The sequence below is a fragment of the Necator americanus genome, chromosome IV (assembly GCF_031761385.1).
Source record: "Necator americanus strain Aroian chromosome IV, whole genome shotgun sequence".
NCBI lineage: Eukaryota > Metazoa > Nematoda > Chromadorea > Rhabditida > Ancylostomatidae > Necator > Necator americanus.
Genome location: NC_087374.1, coordinates 11,146,162 through 11,164,078, shown reverse-complemented (window position 1 = coordinate 11,164,078; position 17,917 = coordinate 11,146,162). Strand labels below are relative to the sequence as shown.

The 17,917-nt window shown below is 38.5% G+C and overlaps 2 protein-coding genes across 2 annotated transcripts; both read right to left on the bottom strand.

Annotated features, from left to right (window-relative positions):
- Nucleotides 1-913: 913 nt before the first annotated feature.
- On the bottom strand, nucleotides 914-17,397 carry RB195_000928 (uncharacterized protein; the record flags this gene model as incomplete). The annotated part of the gene is made up of 10 exons (XM_064197489.1): nucleotides 914-979; nucleotides 1,046-1,166; nucleotides 2,032-2,184; nucleotides 4,770-4,846; nucleotides 4,951-5,134; nucleotides 7,136-7,262; nucleotides 7,632-7,707; nucleotides 12,160-12,258; nucleotides 12,332-12,406; nucleotides 17,368-17,397. The coding sequence occupies 10 exons, from the start codon at nucleotides 17,395-17,397 to the stop codon at nucleotides 914-916; spliced, it is 1,008 nt and encodes a 335-aa protein (XP_064053370.1).
- Nucleotides 2,952-3,887, bottom strand: RB195_000929 (uncharacterized protein; the record flags this gene model as incomplete). Its single annotated transcript, XM_064197490.1, has 2 exons — nucleotides 2,952-3,101; nucleotides 3,783-3,887. 2 exons carry the CDS (start codon nucleotides 3,885-3,887, stop codon nucleotides 2,952-2,954), a joined length of 255 nt encoding a protein of 84 aa, XP_064053371.1.
- Nucleotides 17,398-17,917: the final 520 nt, after the last annotated feature.

The following is a 17,917-nucleotide window of genomic DNA, read 5'->3' as shown; positions in this document are numbered from 1 at the left end:
AGGTATTTATTGTTAATGTAAGTGATTGGAGTGAGACAAGGGGGCGTGGCGGGACCCTTTCTGTTCAACTTTGCTGTCGATGACATGATGCAAGGAGCTGTTGAGCAGTGTCCCGCCACTATCATTTTAGCACTGTCTGCATGTCCCTTGGTGGATCTCGAGTACGCCGATGATGTAGCAATATTCGCTTCTAGCAGCGTGAAGCTGCAACATGTTATTAACCTTGTATCAAAATTAACTGCAGCCTACGGATTGCAACTCTAACCTGATAAATACAAGCAGATGTGGGTCTCCTCGAGACCATCAACGGAAATCAGGGTTGAAAACGTATGAAACCGGAAAGGGACTACTTTCTGCTTTCACCGAGATCGCAACCCCGACAGAAAACATTTGAATCCTCCTGTACCTCTACATTTCTGTTGCAGAAAATTCCTTCGACACCTAGCAAAACAAGTTCATTTTCACGTTTTTTTTTTAGCCGAAACCTCTAGACCAAACAGTTTGAAACTATTCGAAAACATTCGGGAAAGGCAAATCTATTGAAAATTACACAAAAGAGTAGCGATTTTGGCTACGGTATTCTTTTGTATAGTAATTTCAGCTATCTTCATTATGCTATAGAACATGAAGTAATTCCTCGAAATTAATATGAAAACCTCTTTTTTCAGAACAAAAATGAAGTTTTTTCCTGTAAAATTAGCTTCAAATCTTTCGCAGAAGCAATCTAACACCATATAAAACCTCTTTATTTACCTCGTTTATTATCCAGGATCCAGAAAACAGAGCTCATAACAAATATTTGGTTTGAAAGCAACCACCCGTATTCGCCAACACAGCACAAGTAAACCAAAGTGATTCAAATTAAAAAAAAACAGAAGACGACGCAATATTGGGCACAGTTTCTATCCTATCCTCAAATGATGGAATTTTTGACGGATCGTGGAGGTACGATGGTAGAATCGCTGGTACGTGCTTTTGACTGCAATGAAAAATTTGAAGAGAGATGGATTAGATGTGGAGCGAAAAAAATCGGATGTTGTGTCACCTCTTTGGAACCTCGCAAGTAGGCGGACGCACGCCTTTTGTACGCTTTTGAAATACACAACCGAAACACGGAACGCCTGAACTGACGATTGAACCAACAGTAGATGAGGATATTGGAAGCGCTGAAATGGAAATTTTTATTGCGCTGAAATGGAAATGTTCATTCGATTGGAAATGTTGAAAATGAGAATTGGTCCTGTTCTTCTTCGATTCTTAACCAATATCCTTGAATAAGGACAGCCTGATCAGAACACCTAGCTACCCACGAACCATTTATGGAGCGAACTGATCACAATTTTATGAATATGAATGTTAATACTTATTTGTGCCAAGGAATTCTTAATACCAGGTTCACATTTGGCCACATCTTAGCAAGTAATGTAATGTAGTTTGTCAAGTAATGGCTATCATTATCATATAAATTGCCGAATTTTCGGTGACGTGCTGAGCGACAATTTCTCGAATCCAGAGATTTCATCAACGACGAGAGGGTAGCTAGATAACGCGCTTTTGTGCTAAAGTTAAAGAAATTTTATGAAGAACTAACTGTAGCGATGAAATTTACACCCCATATTTGAGGAAACAAATGTGTTTTTCCTCGAAGAACGAACGCAGGACGAACCACCTATGATTCATAAGAAGTCATGCTATTAGTACATATAAAAAAGTGCTGAGGCGATGTTTCACGTCGGCATTTTAATGAGAATCCGTTTGAGGAGGATAAGAAGTGCATTTACGGAAATTGTGCTGAAATTGAAAGTAATGATAGTGAAAGTCCTAAAGTGCGCTGAACAAACACCATAAAACCATACTTGTATGTTCTAGCACTTTTCGAAGCGATTTCGTGGATGCTCCCCCTCCCCCTTATCAGAATCAATAAAAGTTCTAACAGTAGTAGTAGTTCTAGTAGCTAAACTCAACGCTAATTTGAAGGAAGTGGTGGATATTCTATAATGATTGTTTTAATAATGGTGGAACCGCACTCACCTGTTCACGCAGACAAGCAATGTCGAAAGCGGAATTCGATGACGATAACTGTCTCTGTACTGTGGCGCGTACGATTCGATGATGTTGTTGATAGCCGGAGGTATGTTGCACAGAACGAAGATCCCCGTCATCACTATTGTCATTACTGTCATCCTGCAGAAAACGGTACTGACTACTTGATAACTTTAATTAAAAGCACATATATGTCCACAGTTGAAGAGAAGGAAAATGTCAGTAAAATTATGCAGAAACCTTCCACAAATTCCAAGAAGAGAAGTGCCTGTGTACGACATTTCTTCAACGACAGGTCGCTCTTTTTTAGTGTGATCCCCATTGGCGGAAAGTGTTCAAGGAGCATTTCCCGGTACTCGAATGAGTGCTCTGATATCCATTCGTCTTCTCCGTTTCCGTTCGGATTCGTCTTGCGTAGACCCACAAATGGAACCGCGTGTAGACGGATATTTGGACGGCTCATGATCTATTTGAAAGAGCATTCCACCGCTACCATCAGTGACACTACGGAGGCATGGATCCTCTAGCCAGCACCGTGTTAACCGTGCCGACCCTAATAGGCTAAAGTTCCAAAGAGTTAACCCTAATAGGCTAAAGTTCCAAAGAGTTCCAAAGAGTTTAAGAGTTAGTTAAGTTAAGAGTATATACGCAGATAACATCCGTCAGCGTGTATACTACTGCTGCTGTTGTATTTAATTGTAGTTATTTGTAATATAATACTTCAGTTGTGCTTCCAGCAATATATTAATACCTCAAGGCGTTTATTGTGGTGGTGATGTGATAAGGATGAAATAATATAACCATGTTTTATGCCGCATAACATAAAGGACCTAGGACTCTGCCGCGACATCGGGGAAAGGGGAAGTGAGATAAGGAGGTAGCTCCGACGCCTGCAAGGAGGGGTGGCTCTAGGACAAACCAGGACCTCTGGCCAGACGTTCATATCGTTTCACGGGGGCTAGTCCGTCACCTGGTGGTTCAGCATAGTGCAAGCTCTTCTCGACACCGGTATGTAGCTGTGTCTGGAGTCCACGCTCCGATGTCCTCGAGAAAGAAACCTGGACATCACAAGAATTTTTGCAAAGACTATCAAGAAGTGCCGAATGGGAAGAGAAATTCCCTTCGAACTTATGATTTCAGCATGCTTACTTCGGTGACGAATAACATAATAAGATAAAGACTAATAATAGACTAATAAGATAAAGGACGAAACATTTCCAAAAAGTTCGCCTCATTCCTTTTTGACGCTGACTTAGACATATATCCCACTTCTTTTTCCCCATCATTGAAAGACTGCAGAAATTCCTCTTACCATTGTAATAAACTAGTCGAAACTCTATCCAGTACTGCATTGGAAAGGTGATTCCTATCAAAATAAATTTATTCTTTGCAAAAACTGCAATATTTATTGCAATTAGTTCATATCTCCACAGGGAGGTAAATCAGGCGATCGGAAAAGACAATTGGAAAAGTCCAGGTACACCGGAAATGAAACTTTTCTTGCCCTCCAGTGGAGATATTTGTATTCTATTATTCTATTGCTTCTCCAGCACCTGTAGTGTATATTTGGTGCATTGTTTCATAGCAATAAATACACTTCTGGGTCTAATTCTTTCTCTCACTTCTGATGTTTCGATTTCCGTTACGACAGCCGGACTCATTATTTCGCGTTCAGCTACTCAGTCACATCTTTAATTTTAATAGTTCCGCTCCGTCTCCTACCGTACGTAGACTCCAACCCACAAAGGCATCGCGTCAGATTCCATGAAAATAACTCCGAGTGAAGGTGTCACCGCATAGCGAAAGCGTTGCGCTGTCGGTCGAACACATTCGGTGAGAACCATAGATTTGTTTTTTTTTATTTTTAAAATCATTTCTTAGCAACGGAACGACATCTAATATATAAGTACTTTATTTAAAACCACTACCAACTGTGCGTAACTCTGCGCAGTCTGCTACCATACTTCTAAGGATTTTCTTCGGTATTTCTTTTTTCAAGGTTTCTCATTTTTCATGGACTTTTTTGGCTTTTTGTTTTTTGTGACCTTTTTCATGTTCAACGATGATCGTGATGAATGGATACTATCAATACATCCTCCGCAATGATAAATGGAGTACCATTTTTCATAGTGCAGATTGTGGAGGCAGGATCCATTAATCACTCCTAGGAGCAAAAAGTGGTTGTAAAAAAATTACTGTCGTTCTCCAGGTGCTGTTAGGAGTGTGGCAGCAACGAAGGCACCTACGGAGCATTGAAAGAAAATTTTGGTGATTCCATTAATAGTACGGATTTCTTTCATGGTAAAGCGTTTTTGTAAGAGCGGGATTGGAAGTCTTCCAGAAAGATTGAAGAAGATTGTAGAGAGTAGAAATGAGTACACTTGGAGCTAAAAAAAATTCGTTCGTTCTGATTTTGAAAAACGTACGTTCAGTGAAATGTTGATTTATTTATGGAAACCTGATGCTTTGCAGGAATAGTGTCAGTAAATGTTGTTGCTGTGCTAATTTAATATTAGACAGAATTATCGGTTTAACTGGAGATCCCATCCCGATTTCCTTTAAATGGTTATCCAATTTCCACATTATGACAGCCAGTCAGCGGAAGTTCCGTTCATTTCGCTTCAGAAAGCCAGCTTGATCTTTGATCTTCTTTTGCAATACTTCATAGCAACCGTTGGACAGATGACGAAAACTGCTGCTAACGCAAGATGAAAGGAGGAACTCACTTTCTTTCATCAGTGTCCCTCCTCCCTCTACTTCTACTTTGTGTTAACCTTTTGTGGGTACGATAAGCTTCACGAACCTGAAAAGATAATATTTCACAGCTGATCTCCGAAATTTCTAGGATCTGCTGACACTGGCACACTTTTTAGGAAGTTCAATAGATTTGAAAAAAAAGAAGTTTACCTTCTGTATGACGATTCCGTTCAAAACGATAAGTACTGTCCAAGGAATTAGCAAAATGATGATGAGATACATGTAGGTCATGTAAACAAGTTGATAGGTGGGATCCAGTCGCAGCGAGGATGGAGTGATTTGCCCGTATTCGTTGAGGGTTATCTCGAAAAAGGCAGGAAGCTTGAAGAGAACACTGGAACAGCTTCCAATTGCCTATGTGCTCACTGTACTCCTCAAGAACAGCATTGCTTTCTAACATACTTCACCAAATGAAATGAGATTAAATGACCGCGAAAGGTTGTTAGAAAAGAAAATAAAGGATAAAATGGACGGATAAAGGATAAAATGGACCATTCATTCATAATGACTAAAGAGATCATTCAATCCCAGTGGCCTACACTTCCGACTTCCTTTCAAAATCATTTGGGGTTTATGAGGTGCCCGTGCAGTCCTACAAATGATTTGTAACGACGAGCAGGCGAGTGTCATGCCAGTCCAATTACCCGAGTTCGGAGGGGCAGACTGTGTGCGAGTGACAGTCGCAGTGAAACTAATGGAATTATTAATGGTACTGCCAGAGAAGAACTTCTTCTGAAGGATGAAGACCTCGTTTGGCAGAGAATCGTCCTCACAAATCCTGATGCATTCCCAGTGGTCCACTGACCAACGCTGTCAGCTTCCACACTTCTTGTCTAAGTTTTCAATTTCGTTCACTGGTATCATGTCTACTCGTTCGTTTCAATACAATAAAGTAAAAAGTCACTGGCGTATCAATCCACGTTCCAAAAGCCTCAACGATTACGAATTCCAGTAAAACGCGTTGGCGCGTTGAGGTTTTTGGAACGCGTGTTGGTCTATACAATGACTTGCGGGGGCCAGCTGATGATCAAGTCAATTTTAAATTGATTTTCCTGAGCTGTAGCCAAGATTGTTATTGACCGTCTTTATTAAACAACGGCTAACGTTTCGGCGCTATCGCCTTCGCCAGAGCCTGGAAAAATCAAAGCCATTAGTGATTTATCCTCTCAAGCGTAACAACATGCCGAGATTCAAAGACCGTCGAACATGGGCAATACGATCAAATCAGTGTTTTTATCCTTCCAGACAGCTCTGGTACCAATTTATCGAGGGACGGAAGGCTTGGTTTGCTCTAGGGCGGTTTCGGACCCTCGACCGTGTGGCTACAGCGGACCTCTAACCGATTGCGCCACACCCGCAGGTTTCAATACAATAGAAGGAAGAAAAGTATATACTACAATAATTCATTTCATCGATTTAGCGAACTTCAGGATTCTCAGCGCCCCATGCACAACATTTACGGCTTGGCAATGATGTCCAGAATTTTTGAGGTCAAATTCTCGGGTTCTTTCAACGCTTCGGATGTAACATGTCCTCCTTGACAAATCATAGAAAATCTTTGGATTTCTCGAGTGATGAAAACGGCAAAACTGTCTCATAAGTAGTCGATTTTGGTTAATCCAGCAATTTCAACCCGTCGATTCCAAGTAAATGGGCTTTTCGATGTTGTTTGTGTCGATCCAATGCCTGTGTACTATTCTGGCGACACAGAAACAAAAGCTAGCACAAACTACAGGACGAAACCGAAAGGATTGAGGATGAAATGTTTGTGTTGAGAAGTGTTTACTGGATTTGCTAGAACGTCTAGAACTCCAATAAAGAATCATGGATATTTGCGAGCCCTTATGCGGAAAATACAAAAAAAATTTGGGGAGGCTATAGTTTATCAGACCAGCGCTTTTGTCCAGTCAGAGATATCTGCTACTATTTTATCAATCCCTATCCATAAGAGGCCATGAGAGGCATAGTTGCCCTTAAGCGATTTCGAACTATCGATCATGCATTGTTGAAATTAATCCATACTTAGCTGGTGGATCATTTATTGTAAATGTATAGAACATATTCTCTATATTTTTTTGACCGCTGTAGTTTCATTTTATCTCAAAAAAAAGCTTTTCTTACTTTAGCAATAAAATTTTTACTAAACTCTTTTGTTCGTCGTTCCGTCCTATCCGTAAAAAATATTTTGCAAAAATCGCTTTCACTCTCGATAAGAGAGAATATAGAAAAAGCGTTTGTTTGAGGTCATTCCAAGAAAACGATCAAAGTTACTCGCGGCTATCGCGAACAACAAGGAATTCCCATAGCAAGGAGTAATTAAAAAAATCTAACACACCTAAAAAGGGTCACTCCGCAAATCACGTAGGTGGAAGTCTTCCGAGTGGCCCAGACCCGTTTTTTGATAGGGAAAAAGACAGCGATGAAACGATCGCATGCGACCGCTACACAAGTCCAGACAGATCCTGAAAATATCGGAGCCATTTTAGGTTATTTGTGTCAAACCCAGCTTTATCGGAATCGACATTTCGAATAAAGCGAATGCCTAGACAAGTGTAAAAGATCTTAAAATGGAATCTTAAATTTCTTACGAATCATCCTATTCTATCAACTTTAAGATTAGTAGTTATAGAGAGAACAAGAAATCTGTTGTTAAGAACCCTAAGATGTTTTCAAAAGGAATATTCGTTTTTTGATCCGATACTCTCCCTACGCAAAGCACGTCATCACCCTCAACGAATTCTCTTTCCGTAACAGAGCTAATAGAATGCGTAGAGCATGAGTAATGACTGCATTTATTGCTAAGCAGAGATTGATGTGAGAATAATTCGTACCTGCTTGGGCTATTAACGAAAGCGGATAGGCGATTAATGTTGATCTCCAGAAAAAGTGACATACGCTACTATTCGTCTGAAAAACGTAGAAAATATCGATCATTGAAACGTTCTCCCATTTGGGAACACGCCTCACCTAAGGAGAAACGTGACAGATGTTATATTTTGGAAAATTACAGGGTTTGGAAAAATCTGAAAGCATGAGTTTCCCTAGATTACTCGAGTACAGTGAGGTTATCTCGAGCAATTCCAATCTCTACAAAAAATTTCCGCCTGGCATCTCGCGAATTCCTACTATTGTTCCCAGCTGCGTCATCGATCTATGTATATCCACTATTTTTTGAGAAAAGCTTCAATTTTCCGTTGTACCGGGATAACGAGTTTTCAAGAGAACATGCAGCCCGTTACGTTGAACTGTGTACGAACATGATTTCAAATTTCCTTTTGAAAAAAAAAAACCAGGAAAACGTTTTTCACTTAGGGAAAAGATATTAAACAAGCAATTTTCGGCTGAAATATAATAATTAACAAAAACCACAAAAATAAAAATCAACAAGTTTAATTGAGCTAAAGTCATATGGTTGCCCAGTCAACGGTATGGTTGTTTCTCACCGAAGCACACAAAAATCATGCTACGAATCAATCAGTTCATTTATCGTTTCATCCCCTTCGAGAGATCCACACTAAAAGTTTGCACTTGTTCTTAGAGTTTCTATTTTGCGCTGAAAATCCATACAAAATTAGGTCCGCAACCATTTCCTTCCATCTATTCTTAATGTCACTCTTTTTCACGATTTTTGAAAAATTACTTTGAGTCTGAGGATACATTCTGTGTCTACACGCAAAATGCATACGTACACATAATATAAAAACTGAGAAAATTGCTCTGTTCACTAACTAATATTGCAGAACTGGCACACTCTAGGAACCAGAAAGAGAAAATTTTAGGAAAATCCCGATAAAGCATCTTTTTCAACTTCTTTTGCTGTAATAACCTCATATTAATTTCGCTTTAATTACGAAAACCAGGACAAATCATGCTCTTCAAAGAAAACTTTTCTCTAAAATGTGGCATATGTGTTGAAATTTTTCTGCATTCTTGCAGCCATACGACTATTAAAATTAACCTCCCTTGTTTTCTCTCCTCTTGTTTTTGGCCTTAAAGACAAATCGTGGAGAACTTTATAGTGAAGCTGAGCAAACCTTTTGAAGTTCAAAAGTGCTTTGTTTTGAATTTTTGGGGAAAAATGCGATGTAAGTCAAAAAAAGTGAATTCGTTTCGGTTATGTGATTCAATTGTTAGTCCATAGAAATCTCTTAATGAATGTGTATAATAATATATAATACAGGTATAAATGATAGATAATTTTATACCGTTGCACTTTTTTGAATGATGTTCTTAGTCCCATAACCAACGTTCCCTGCGGGAACTTTCGGGAAATGAAATTACATATCTGGCTATTCTCGAACGTAATCGCAGAAATACGTCATTTCCAGGAGTACAGCGCGAGATTGTTTATTAACCGAGTCTTTGCAGCCGGCAGTTCACTCCTATCTGGATCTTATTATCAAAGCTAATGAAAAAAGCATGGAAAAAGTTCCTCCTTCACATGCTTTTGGGGATTCGTCCTTAAGCTAGAGTTCTTTTGTTTTGAAGGCAATTTTTAAGAATGTTTAATCCTTTGGTAAATGAATAGCATAGGAGAAGCGACAGAATTCCATCCTCATTAATTTCCCAGCTTATTTCACTGACGTTATTGCATTTTTGCGTTAACGGTTTTCAGTTGACAGGCAGAAGATTCGAGAAGGGTTTTATTTCCAGAAAAAAGATCCTTATTGAAATAGTTTATTGAGTACTGTGTACTTGCACTTCTATTTAATTGCAATTTTTCACGGAGAGCCTACCTCAGCTCAACGGAGTCAAGGTCTCAAGTTTTTCTTTCTTCTGAAAGTGCTCAAGAAAGCATTTTGAAGTGGAAAAGGGCATGAGGTTGGGATTATTTTAAAACTCTCCCAGGACGTAAAAATCTCATTCTTACACAAACTAGAGGAAAAAAAGGTGAAGGAATTTTACGCAGCAAAAATGTAGCTCTTATTTTCACATAAATAATCAGGTTTTCGGTGTTATTTCTACCGAAAGTTTAATTTTTTCTGATTGAAGGATATTTCTATTCTTACATTTCACAGGGTCCAAACTTTTACGGATATATATGGATTCTGGTAAGATTAGGACAAGAAATTGTTAGTCCCACATCACTGGGATGGCCTCTCCCTCAACTGAGGCGGCGACAGCGGATAATTTCCCCTTTTTTCTCAAGGCTATTTAAGGTGAACTCAGCGATCGCAGGATTACAATGGTGACAAAAGGGTCGCCCCTTCCAGACTACCGCTCACCCATCCTAAAGGACACTTTACCTTGGAGGGATGGAAAAATGTCGCTTTCTCTCTTTGAACGTGGACCGAGGAGCGGTATGTGCAGTGATACCGTACAAGTATAGAGATCTTCGAGAACCCGGATGCTCCGAAGTGATACCGTACAAGTATAGAGATCTTCGAGAACCCAGATACCCCGAAGACCCTTTAAGACAATCCATTCGACGGTGCAACCATGCTCACTCATTTGAATCCGATGAATTGCAAAACCGGTGCATAGGCTCACCTAATCAATGTTGAATTTCTTATATTATTTTCTGTACGGTAGTGGAATAGCGATCAGGAAGTAGGTTGTAAGTATCGCAATGAAGACGCAGATCATGTAGAACCAAAAATCAGAGACATTAGTAGCATCGTAGGCAGCAGTTTATCCAACGTCGCAGCTCTTTACGCCTTTAGTGGACAAAAATCAACTGCTTGGCTTTACTGATAATTTCAGAGGTGGAAAAGGATTTTACTTCTACTCAGAACACGGATATGACGAACTACAGCGATCGGGTAACTTCTACGGTAATACACTTTAGGTAGCTTCATTTTATGGATTTAATAGGTGTAAAGAGGTGCCTGGTTGGATAAATTGATGCCTTTGGTGGTGCATTTGGTGCTCCTAATTTCCGTATTTGTATTTGTTTTTGTGTTTGGCTTTTGATATTTGCAAACTATGTACGTCCGAAATCCTATTAGTGTTAAAGACCCTATAACGAGTATTTCTTAATATCTTAGGAACTGCTGCATCTCATTGACATAGATATAAGGAAACTAGACGGTCCCAAAAGTCAGTACATCGAGTAGAAATCTGTTGTTTTTCGAAGCTCTAAACACACTCTCCGTCGATCAAACAGCAATCGGAACAGAGAGCAACGCTAATTGGTAATCGGAGGCTGGGAGTGTTACTAAACGGCATTGAATATGGAAATGTAGCGTTCTTTTCTTACTAAAATAAAGAACAGTTTTTTTTAAAGTTTTTGTAGTTTGTACAAATGTCCACATTCGCCGAAAAAAAAATGGTAAATAATGAATGATAAACATAAAAGAAATGTTGTCGATAGAACGTGAATCTTTAAGGTTTTACTATTATCGTAGCTTTCTACTGATCCACTCCAAAATATATCTGATCACTGTCTGATTTCGGTTAATTAACAACAAAAATGTGAAATGTGCTTAGTCGCGGAATTGGACTGATGCAGCGTTGAGTTCAATGCTGATCTCTTTGGCTTTGACTTCAGATTCTTCAGATTTGGCTTCGGAAAAATTTTACTTGAAAGTTTTTTGACACTTTGCAACAAGAGTAGCCCATTTAGAACGATTCCGTTTGATTTCAAAGCTAAGCTGCGAATAGGTGAATTTTTATTGTTTACCGTATTTGTGCTCTACTAAGAAATGAAAAAAATAAATAAAAGGAAACTGCGTAGTATTGCATCATTGTGTTGGTTACTAGGTTGATTTTTCTCCTACTGGTGACTCAATAAGGAATAAAATAATTGTAAATTATAATAGTTATGAAATTATTCAAGCTATTAAAACAATAGTGAGTGAAAAATAGGCATGGCGGAATTTGGGAGTTGTTTTGATAGCTATTCGGTTGAAACAAAGAGAGAAAAAACTCAAAATTCAGCTCTTTCTTTTACATCCTAGACGGAGAACTTGGAATAAGAATTTTTTTGGCATGCAGCTCTAGAAGTTTCTTTTCTCTGAAAAAAGTGCGATTGGCGACGTAGAGACTTTGAAAGAAGAATTCTCGTAACTTATTGAGCTTGCGGAAATCACAATTTTGGTCTTAGTTCGACTTTTTGCAAACTTAGAAGTGTATGAAGTTACTGGAATAGTTCCGTTCGGATCTAATCCGAGAAAAATTCTGCTTTTTTTTGTGAATTGCCCACAATTTCATTTTTACGTAAGCAAGCGATAAATACCATAAAGGGGGATCATTTTTCAGAGGATGGATTCCCTGCAGCGGAGGAATTTTTCTCTCCACTAGCACATAATGTGTGCCAGCGAAAAAAAAGTACTGATTTGAAAAGCACACAGATAGGTTAATGAGAAAAGATTGAGAATGACTAGATAAAATTTGTAATAAGAGAAAAAAAAAACTTACAGGATCCGGTTCATTTTGACATGCATTCATTGCTGGATAAATTAGGAGTGTGGAGGAAAGGACGAGCACGTCGAAAAATGACAAACCGCATAGCAACACCTTCAATAATGTCTTCAGCGACATGGAAAGGTATAGTTGTTGGTGACTCCTAGCCGAGGAGAAATTTTGTTACCTCCAAAGACGAATGTCTCATCCGTGCAAAAACCACTGCTGAAAGCGCAGCGGCAGCCACTCCAGGAATACATATCTGGAAAGGAAAATATGATCGGGACGATATCGGTCTTCTCCCAATCCAATTTCTCCTGTTCCTTGTTGTTTTTCAAAACTGCCTGGATATTTGCGAGTGCGATAAAATGAATCGATATTTTTTCTTGTATACAACGGGACCACACGTATATTTGGCAGGTGCTCTTGCAACGAACGCATCCAATAACAGATTTTTTACGCTCACTCGTAACATGACACCGTGTCAATTTCGCCGCGTCACTTCTAATCAAAAAAGACGCATAGCAAAATTTGCGACGCCTTGTAACTCAAAGAGGAACTTAGGCAGGTACAGTAGTACACTGCCTAGAAATGGGGTGAAAAAACTCCCGAATTTTTCCAAAAAAGAATGATTGTTGCATCAATAAAAATCTGAATTCGGATTTGGTATCTAAGCTTTCCATATTCTTTTTACTTTCAAAAATAATTCAGTGCGGACAGAATTGGTGAATTTTTTTCCCGAAAACCTAACAAAATCCTTTGAAGGCAGTGGAATACGCAACATAGACGAATATGTATACATTTTGAACTTTTCTCTCAAAGTTTACACCCTTAAAGGGGATTGGAAGAATTGGACTCGTTGGCATCCATCTTCGTAACCCTGATCAGATCCAGAAACTCCGTGTTTCGGGAATGCGATTAGTCAGAAGTAAACAACTCGCATTATGTCTGTCCAGTGTGTTGACAATTTCTTAATAAGAACTCTTACTACAATCTAGTGCTTCCCTCCTTTTTTCCTTTCCTATTGCACCCCTAAGAAACCATTGGATACTTTAGATTGCATGAAATTTCTTCATAATTGAAAATTCGCCATAAGTATGCATATATTCTTATGCAAACGTATATTCTTCATATATATTATATTTTTTCCATCAAAAGATACGAACGAAAAAATACATTATTAATTTATCTTTTTTTCGACATTTGTTAAGTGTTACGGCGTCAGCGTCGAATTTTTGTGTTGGTGCAACGCGCTGCACTCCAACTTGAAGTCCGCTGAGGAAAAAAGAGGAAAAAGGAAAAGGGAAAAAAACGAAAAAAAAGAAAAAAGTTGATTTTAGCTCTTCTGGGCTGTTTTCTCTTTTTTGGTAGTTATTCTTCTTTTTTCATGCAGTTGCAGAGATTCTGTAGGGATCAGGTTTATGCCCTGTATTTTATTTCTGTTGTAGTTGCTTATGATTAAGTGTACTTCATAGACGTAATCGTAGCAAAGCCAAGTCCTTTCCTCTAAAGAGATTTTTTTTTGTAATGATTTCTCGTCCATGATTTTGATTTGCGGGATATGTGCACTATTTCACTTGTGCAATTGTGCGTGAATACGAATCATTATTAAGCGAAAGAATGGGGCAGAAATCTATTTCCCCACAAACGAAAATCTTCGAGTCAACCGAGCAGGTCACAATACAATTAACGAAAAAAAGGCCTTACTGAGAAAATGTGACCGCGATTATGATTGTGGAGTTACAGAAAAAAAAGGACAGAAAACTGGCGGGGAAAAAAACAAGGAAGAAAGAGCTCTAAGAAACTTAACTTTATCACAATCATATCGATCGATAGATCCTCGTCTGGACTGGGGCTTCACCTAGGATTTGCGGAAGTAGTTGCGCTGGACAAAGCGCTTGGAATCGTGGTGGAACTATCGCGAATCGCTGCGAAGTACGCCGCTCCGCTTCGAGCGCAGCCGCCTACGCAACTGCACCGCGTCTCATGTCTTTTCGACCCTACTATAGTGCTGAATCACAGGGAAATATTGGTTTAGACAGGATTTTTGAAGCTGTTTTTTATATTATATATGTTTGTGTTATAACATAAATATATTATATATATTTATGTTTATTTTATATTATATATATTTATGTATCTATAACATTCTTCACTAAAGAGTCGTACAAACCGGAACCAACGAAGACGAGAAAATAACTGTGGCTGACATCGTAACGAGTCTGAGAAATCTACTACAACCTCCTCAACCTAAGAAAAGAACTGCCTGAGTACTTCCTTTCTACAGGATCCCTTGATGGTCGCGTAGTTTTCCCTCAACGCCTCACACGAACAACAAGCGAGCTCGAGCCTCCATTCTTTTTTCGTCGGTGACTATTACATCACCTCCGAAAAGAAAGTAGACAACAATTGGTCTGAGTTGCAATTCGAAATTGAATTTCCCCCAGTTGCATTTCCTTGTAACAACACCGTTAGTTTTGCAACAAAAAGATGTGGGAAGTGATTCATTGTTTGCGTGGAGCACGATTTTCCCTTGGGGTCGTATTTCATCAGTTCGAGCGAATTAGGTAAGAAACATTTGGAAACACTTGCCTTTCGCAGAAAAACAGACGAAACGTGTCAGTGCACACACGATTAATTTCCCTCGCCTTACAATGTACTTTAACGATTCCCGGAAGAGTTCCTTGACTGTTTCAATCAGCACTGAAGAAATCCCTCCGAGACCCACTAGAATTCTTTCATTTATGATTCTTAGTGTAGTTTGTAGCGCATTTTAGGCAGACGTTACCAGTTCGTGCTTTTCTGGACCCGAGAGAATTGAAAAATTCATGGATTTGAAAAATCTGCACATACTGAAACTTTTCCATCTAGAAAAATGACTGAAATGTTTTTTTTTAAACTTCGATTCATGAGTGATGAAGCCAGAACAGAACCGAAACAATGATGAATGTTCTGTAAACAAAAACAAAAACAACAAAAAGCACGGAGATTTCCTCTTTTCAAACGTCGACTTACAACCATTATCAAGAATGATTATAGATGGAAATGTCCAATTTCAGTGAAATTTCTGCGGCTTGCAGCGGCGGCAAGGGTAATCTTTGAACTTTATTTTGTAATACAGTTGATTAGATGATTATAGTTTACTAATTGATGAATTCTCTAAAAAGTATTTTAGAAAAAAAATCGTAATTAAATCCGTGATCCAAATGTTAGCGAAAGTAATCTTATCCTACTGGGACCATTTATCAATCACGCTAATCATTACCCATGGCGAAACATTCTTTCATTCACACGTTTTCTCATGAACTCGGCAATTTTTCCCTGTAAAATCAACTTCATGCACTTAAAGTAGGTCTATGAAATTGAAAGCGGAATTTTTTGAAGCGATCCTGAAAATTGCGATCGCCTTTTCCATACATTACATCTACGCGATGTGATACAAATTAAAGGCAACGTGTCAAGAAATTGATGTAGTCGGAAAACTTGCAGGGAAATATTGAGTTTGGGATGTCGATCACGAACTGAGCATGGTCCCGTTCAAATTCCCCTAATAGTCACGAAAAACGGCACGTTTGTTCTAAAGAGACACGTGATAACGCTCCACCGTTGTGCACGCGCCGCGTCCATGTGTGAACGGTCGAAAATCAATGAGGCCTCCTCAGCAGCGTATTGAAGTAAAAGCAATGAATAGGCCGGTGAGGGAAGCGGGTGGAATGAGGCGCGTTCTAACGTTTCCACGAATTTTTTCGTCAGGAAGATTGAGGGGAGTCGAGTGGGGCCACGGTCATACTAGTAAGCGCCATTATTTTTTCCCCACGTTTTGCAACTACGTCAGTTTCGTGACAGTCTCTCTTTAAAGATTAATGTGACGTTTATTTCCGATTCGATCCCCGGATTTCGTCCTTGAGAATTAGCTCTGAGAAATACTCTATCATTTATGAGAACAGATATTTTTTGTTTACTTTAACTTTTTAATCATTAAATAATTGAAAAGGTAATCTCTGGTGCATGCAAAAATAACTTAAATGAACAACTGCAATTAAAAATTTATGATAATACCACCCATTCTTCTCGGATTTCCACTTTTTTCGTTTCTTGCCGCTGTATGTATTTTTCTGCACTCTTTCTAGTTAAATTCATTTTTAATCTCTCTTTTGTCACAGGATAGAGAGGGAACGTTAAGCAACGAAATGAAACAAAAGCCTCAAAGTCATAATAAGGATGATTGTCCCTGTATCAGAGGGCAATTTAGTATCATTTTCCTTTTTTTTACAGAAATTCAAAACACCTGCATCAATTAAGTGGCAACAATTTTTCCGTTGCTTTCTTTTCGCTTTGAACGCTGTATTAAAAACAATTTTTTACAATGTTATGCCCCAAATATGAGCGTGAGAAACACATTAAATAACCTGTTTGGGTAAATATAATGTAATATTATACTGAAGCACCGAAAAAAAAAACCGTGGTCTTAATAAATTCACGAATGCATATTTTTAGTTTAAGCATACCACGAATATAGGATTACACTGGAGAGGTACTATGGAAGTAAACATATCGAGTAATCATGTGCCCTAATAGGGGCTAACAGGGTTAGTACATCAATGTCGCCGTTCAGAACAGATCCTGGCAGATGTGCCGAGCGGAGCACCCAACACAGAATTCCCACGCAATGATCATTGTGGAAGAAGCATAAGGTCAGGGAAAGATTTTTTTTAAAAGTTCACTAAATCCGAAAATAAATAGATGAGTGAGAAAATAAAGTTGAAAATGGAGATATATGGTATATGAGAGATCGCGTTGTAGTTACTGTTAAATACTGAGGAATACGTCTTTTTCTTTTTTCATAATTATTCTTGTTCCTTTTTTCTCTACTCTTTTTTCGTTCCTCTTTTTGTAGTTCATAAGGAAATTTCACGACACGTCGCTTAGATTCACCATTCTTTAATCTATGATTTTATTCCGAATTTTCTTGCATTCAACAGAAAATTTTCTCACTGGACGACTTTCTAAGCGTCTCATTTATCGTATCATGTGATCAGAGAATTCATGAGATCAAATATTTGTGTGAATACAGTAAGGTTAATTTGTGCAGTGTAGACGACTTTGAACATTGTTTTTGTGAACTATAAACGTAGAAAGACAGATCCACATAAGAAACCAAGAGTTTCGTATTCCTCAAAACCTTCGGAGACATCAAAGCTCTATTTTCACTCGTTTACTAACCTCTTTTGTCAAAGATAAGGTATTTTCCATTCGGAAAATGCACTTATGATTCTGTTTGGAAAAGCATTCTATCCATTTCCCAACTTTCATTGCATAAAAAGTGAATTTACTCGAATTTTTAAGGACATCATGGTAAGATGAGGATCCCCGCAAGGAAATCGTAAATCTTTTGCCATTAGAACAAAAAAATCGCTTAATTCTAGATTTTCTAGACTTCGACAGGCCTAGATATTAATTTCCTTCGATTAAAAAAATTCGCACCCATACTAACAAAAACTAACATTTCTTCTTTCATGTCATCCATTAATAGATATTTTTCGTGAAAAATTTATCCACCAATCTATCCCCATCCATCAGAAATTCGGAACAAACGTATTTATCATGCACACTTCAGGAAAATCGCTCTCTTCAGATCCTGAAACGGGCAATTCAATTCAAAATTTAAACTACCAAACCTCTAAAACTTAACAAATCAACTCCATGCTTATGTTTTCAACCACTAACGTAGCGTAATTACCCTGAATGCTCATTCCGGACTGAAAAAGCCTAG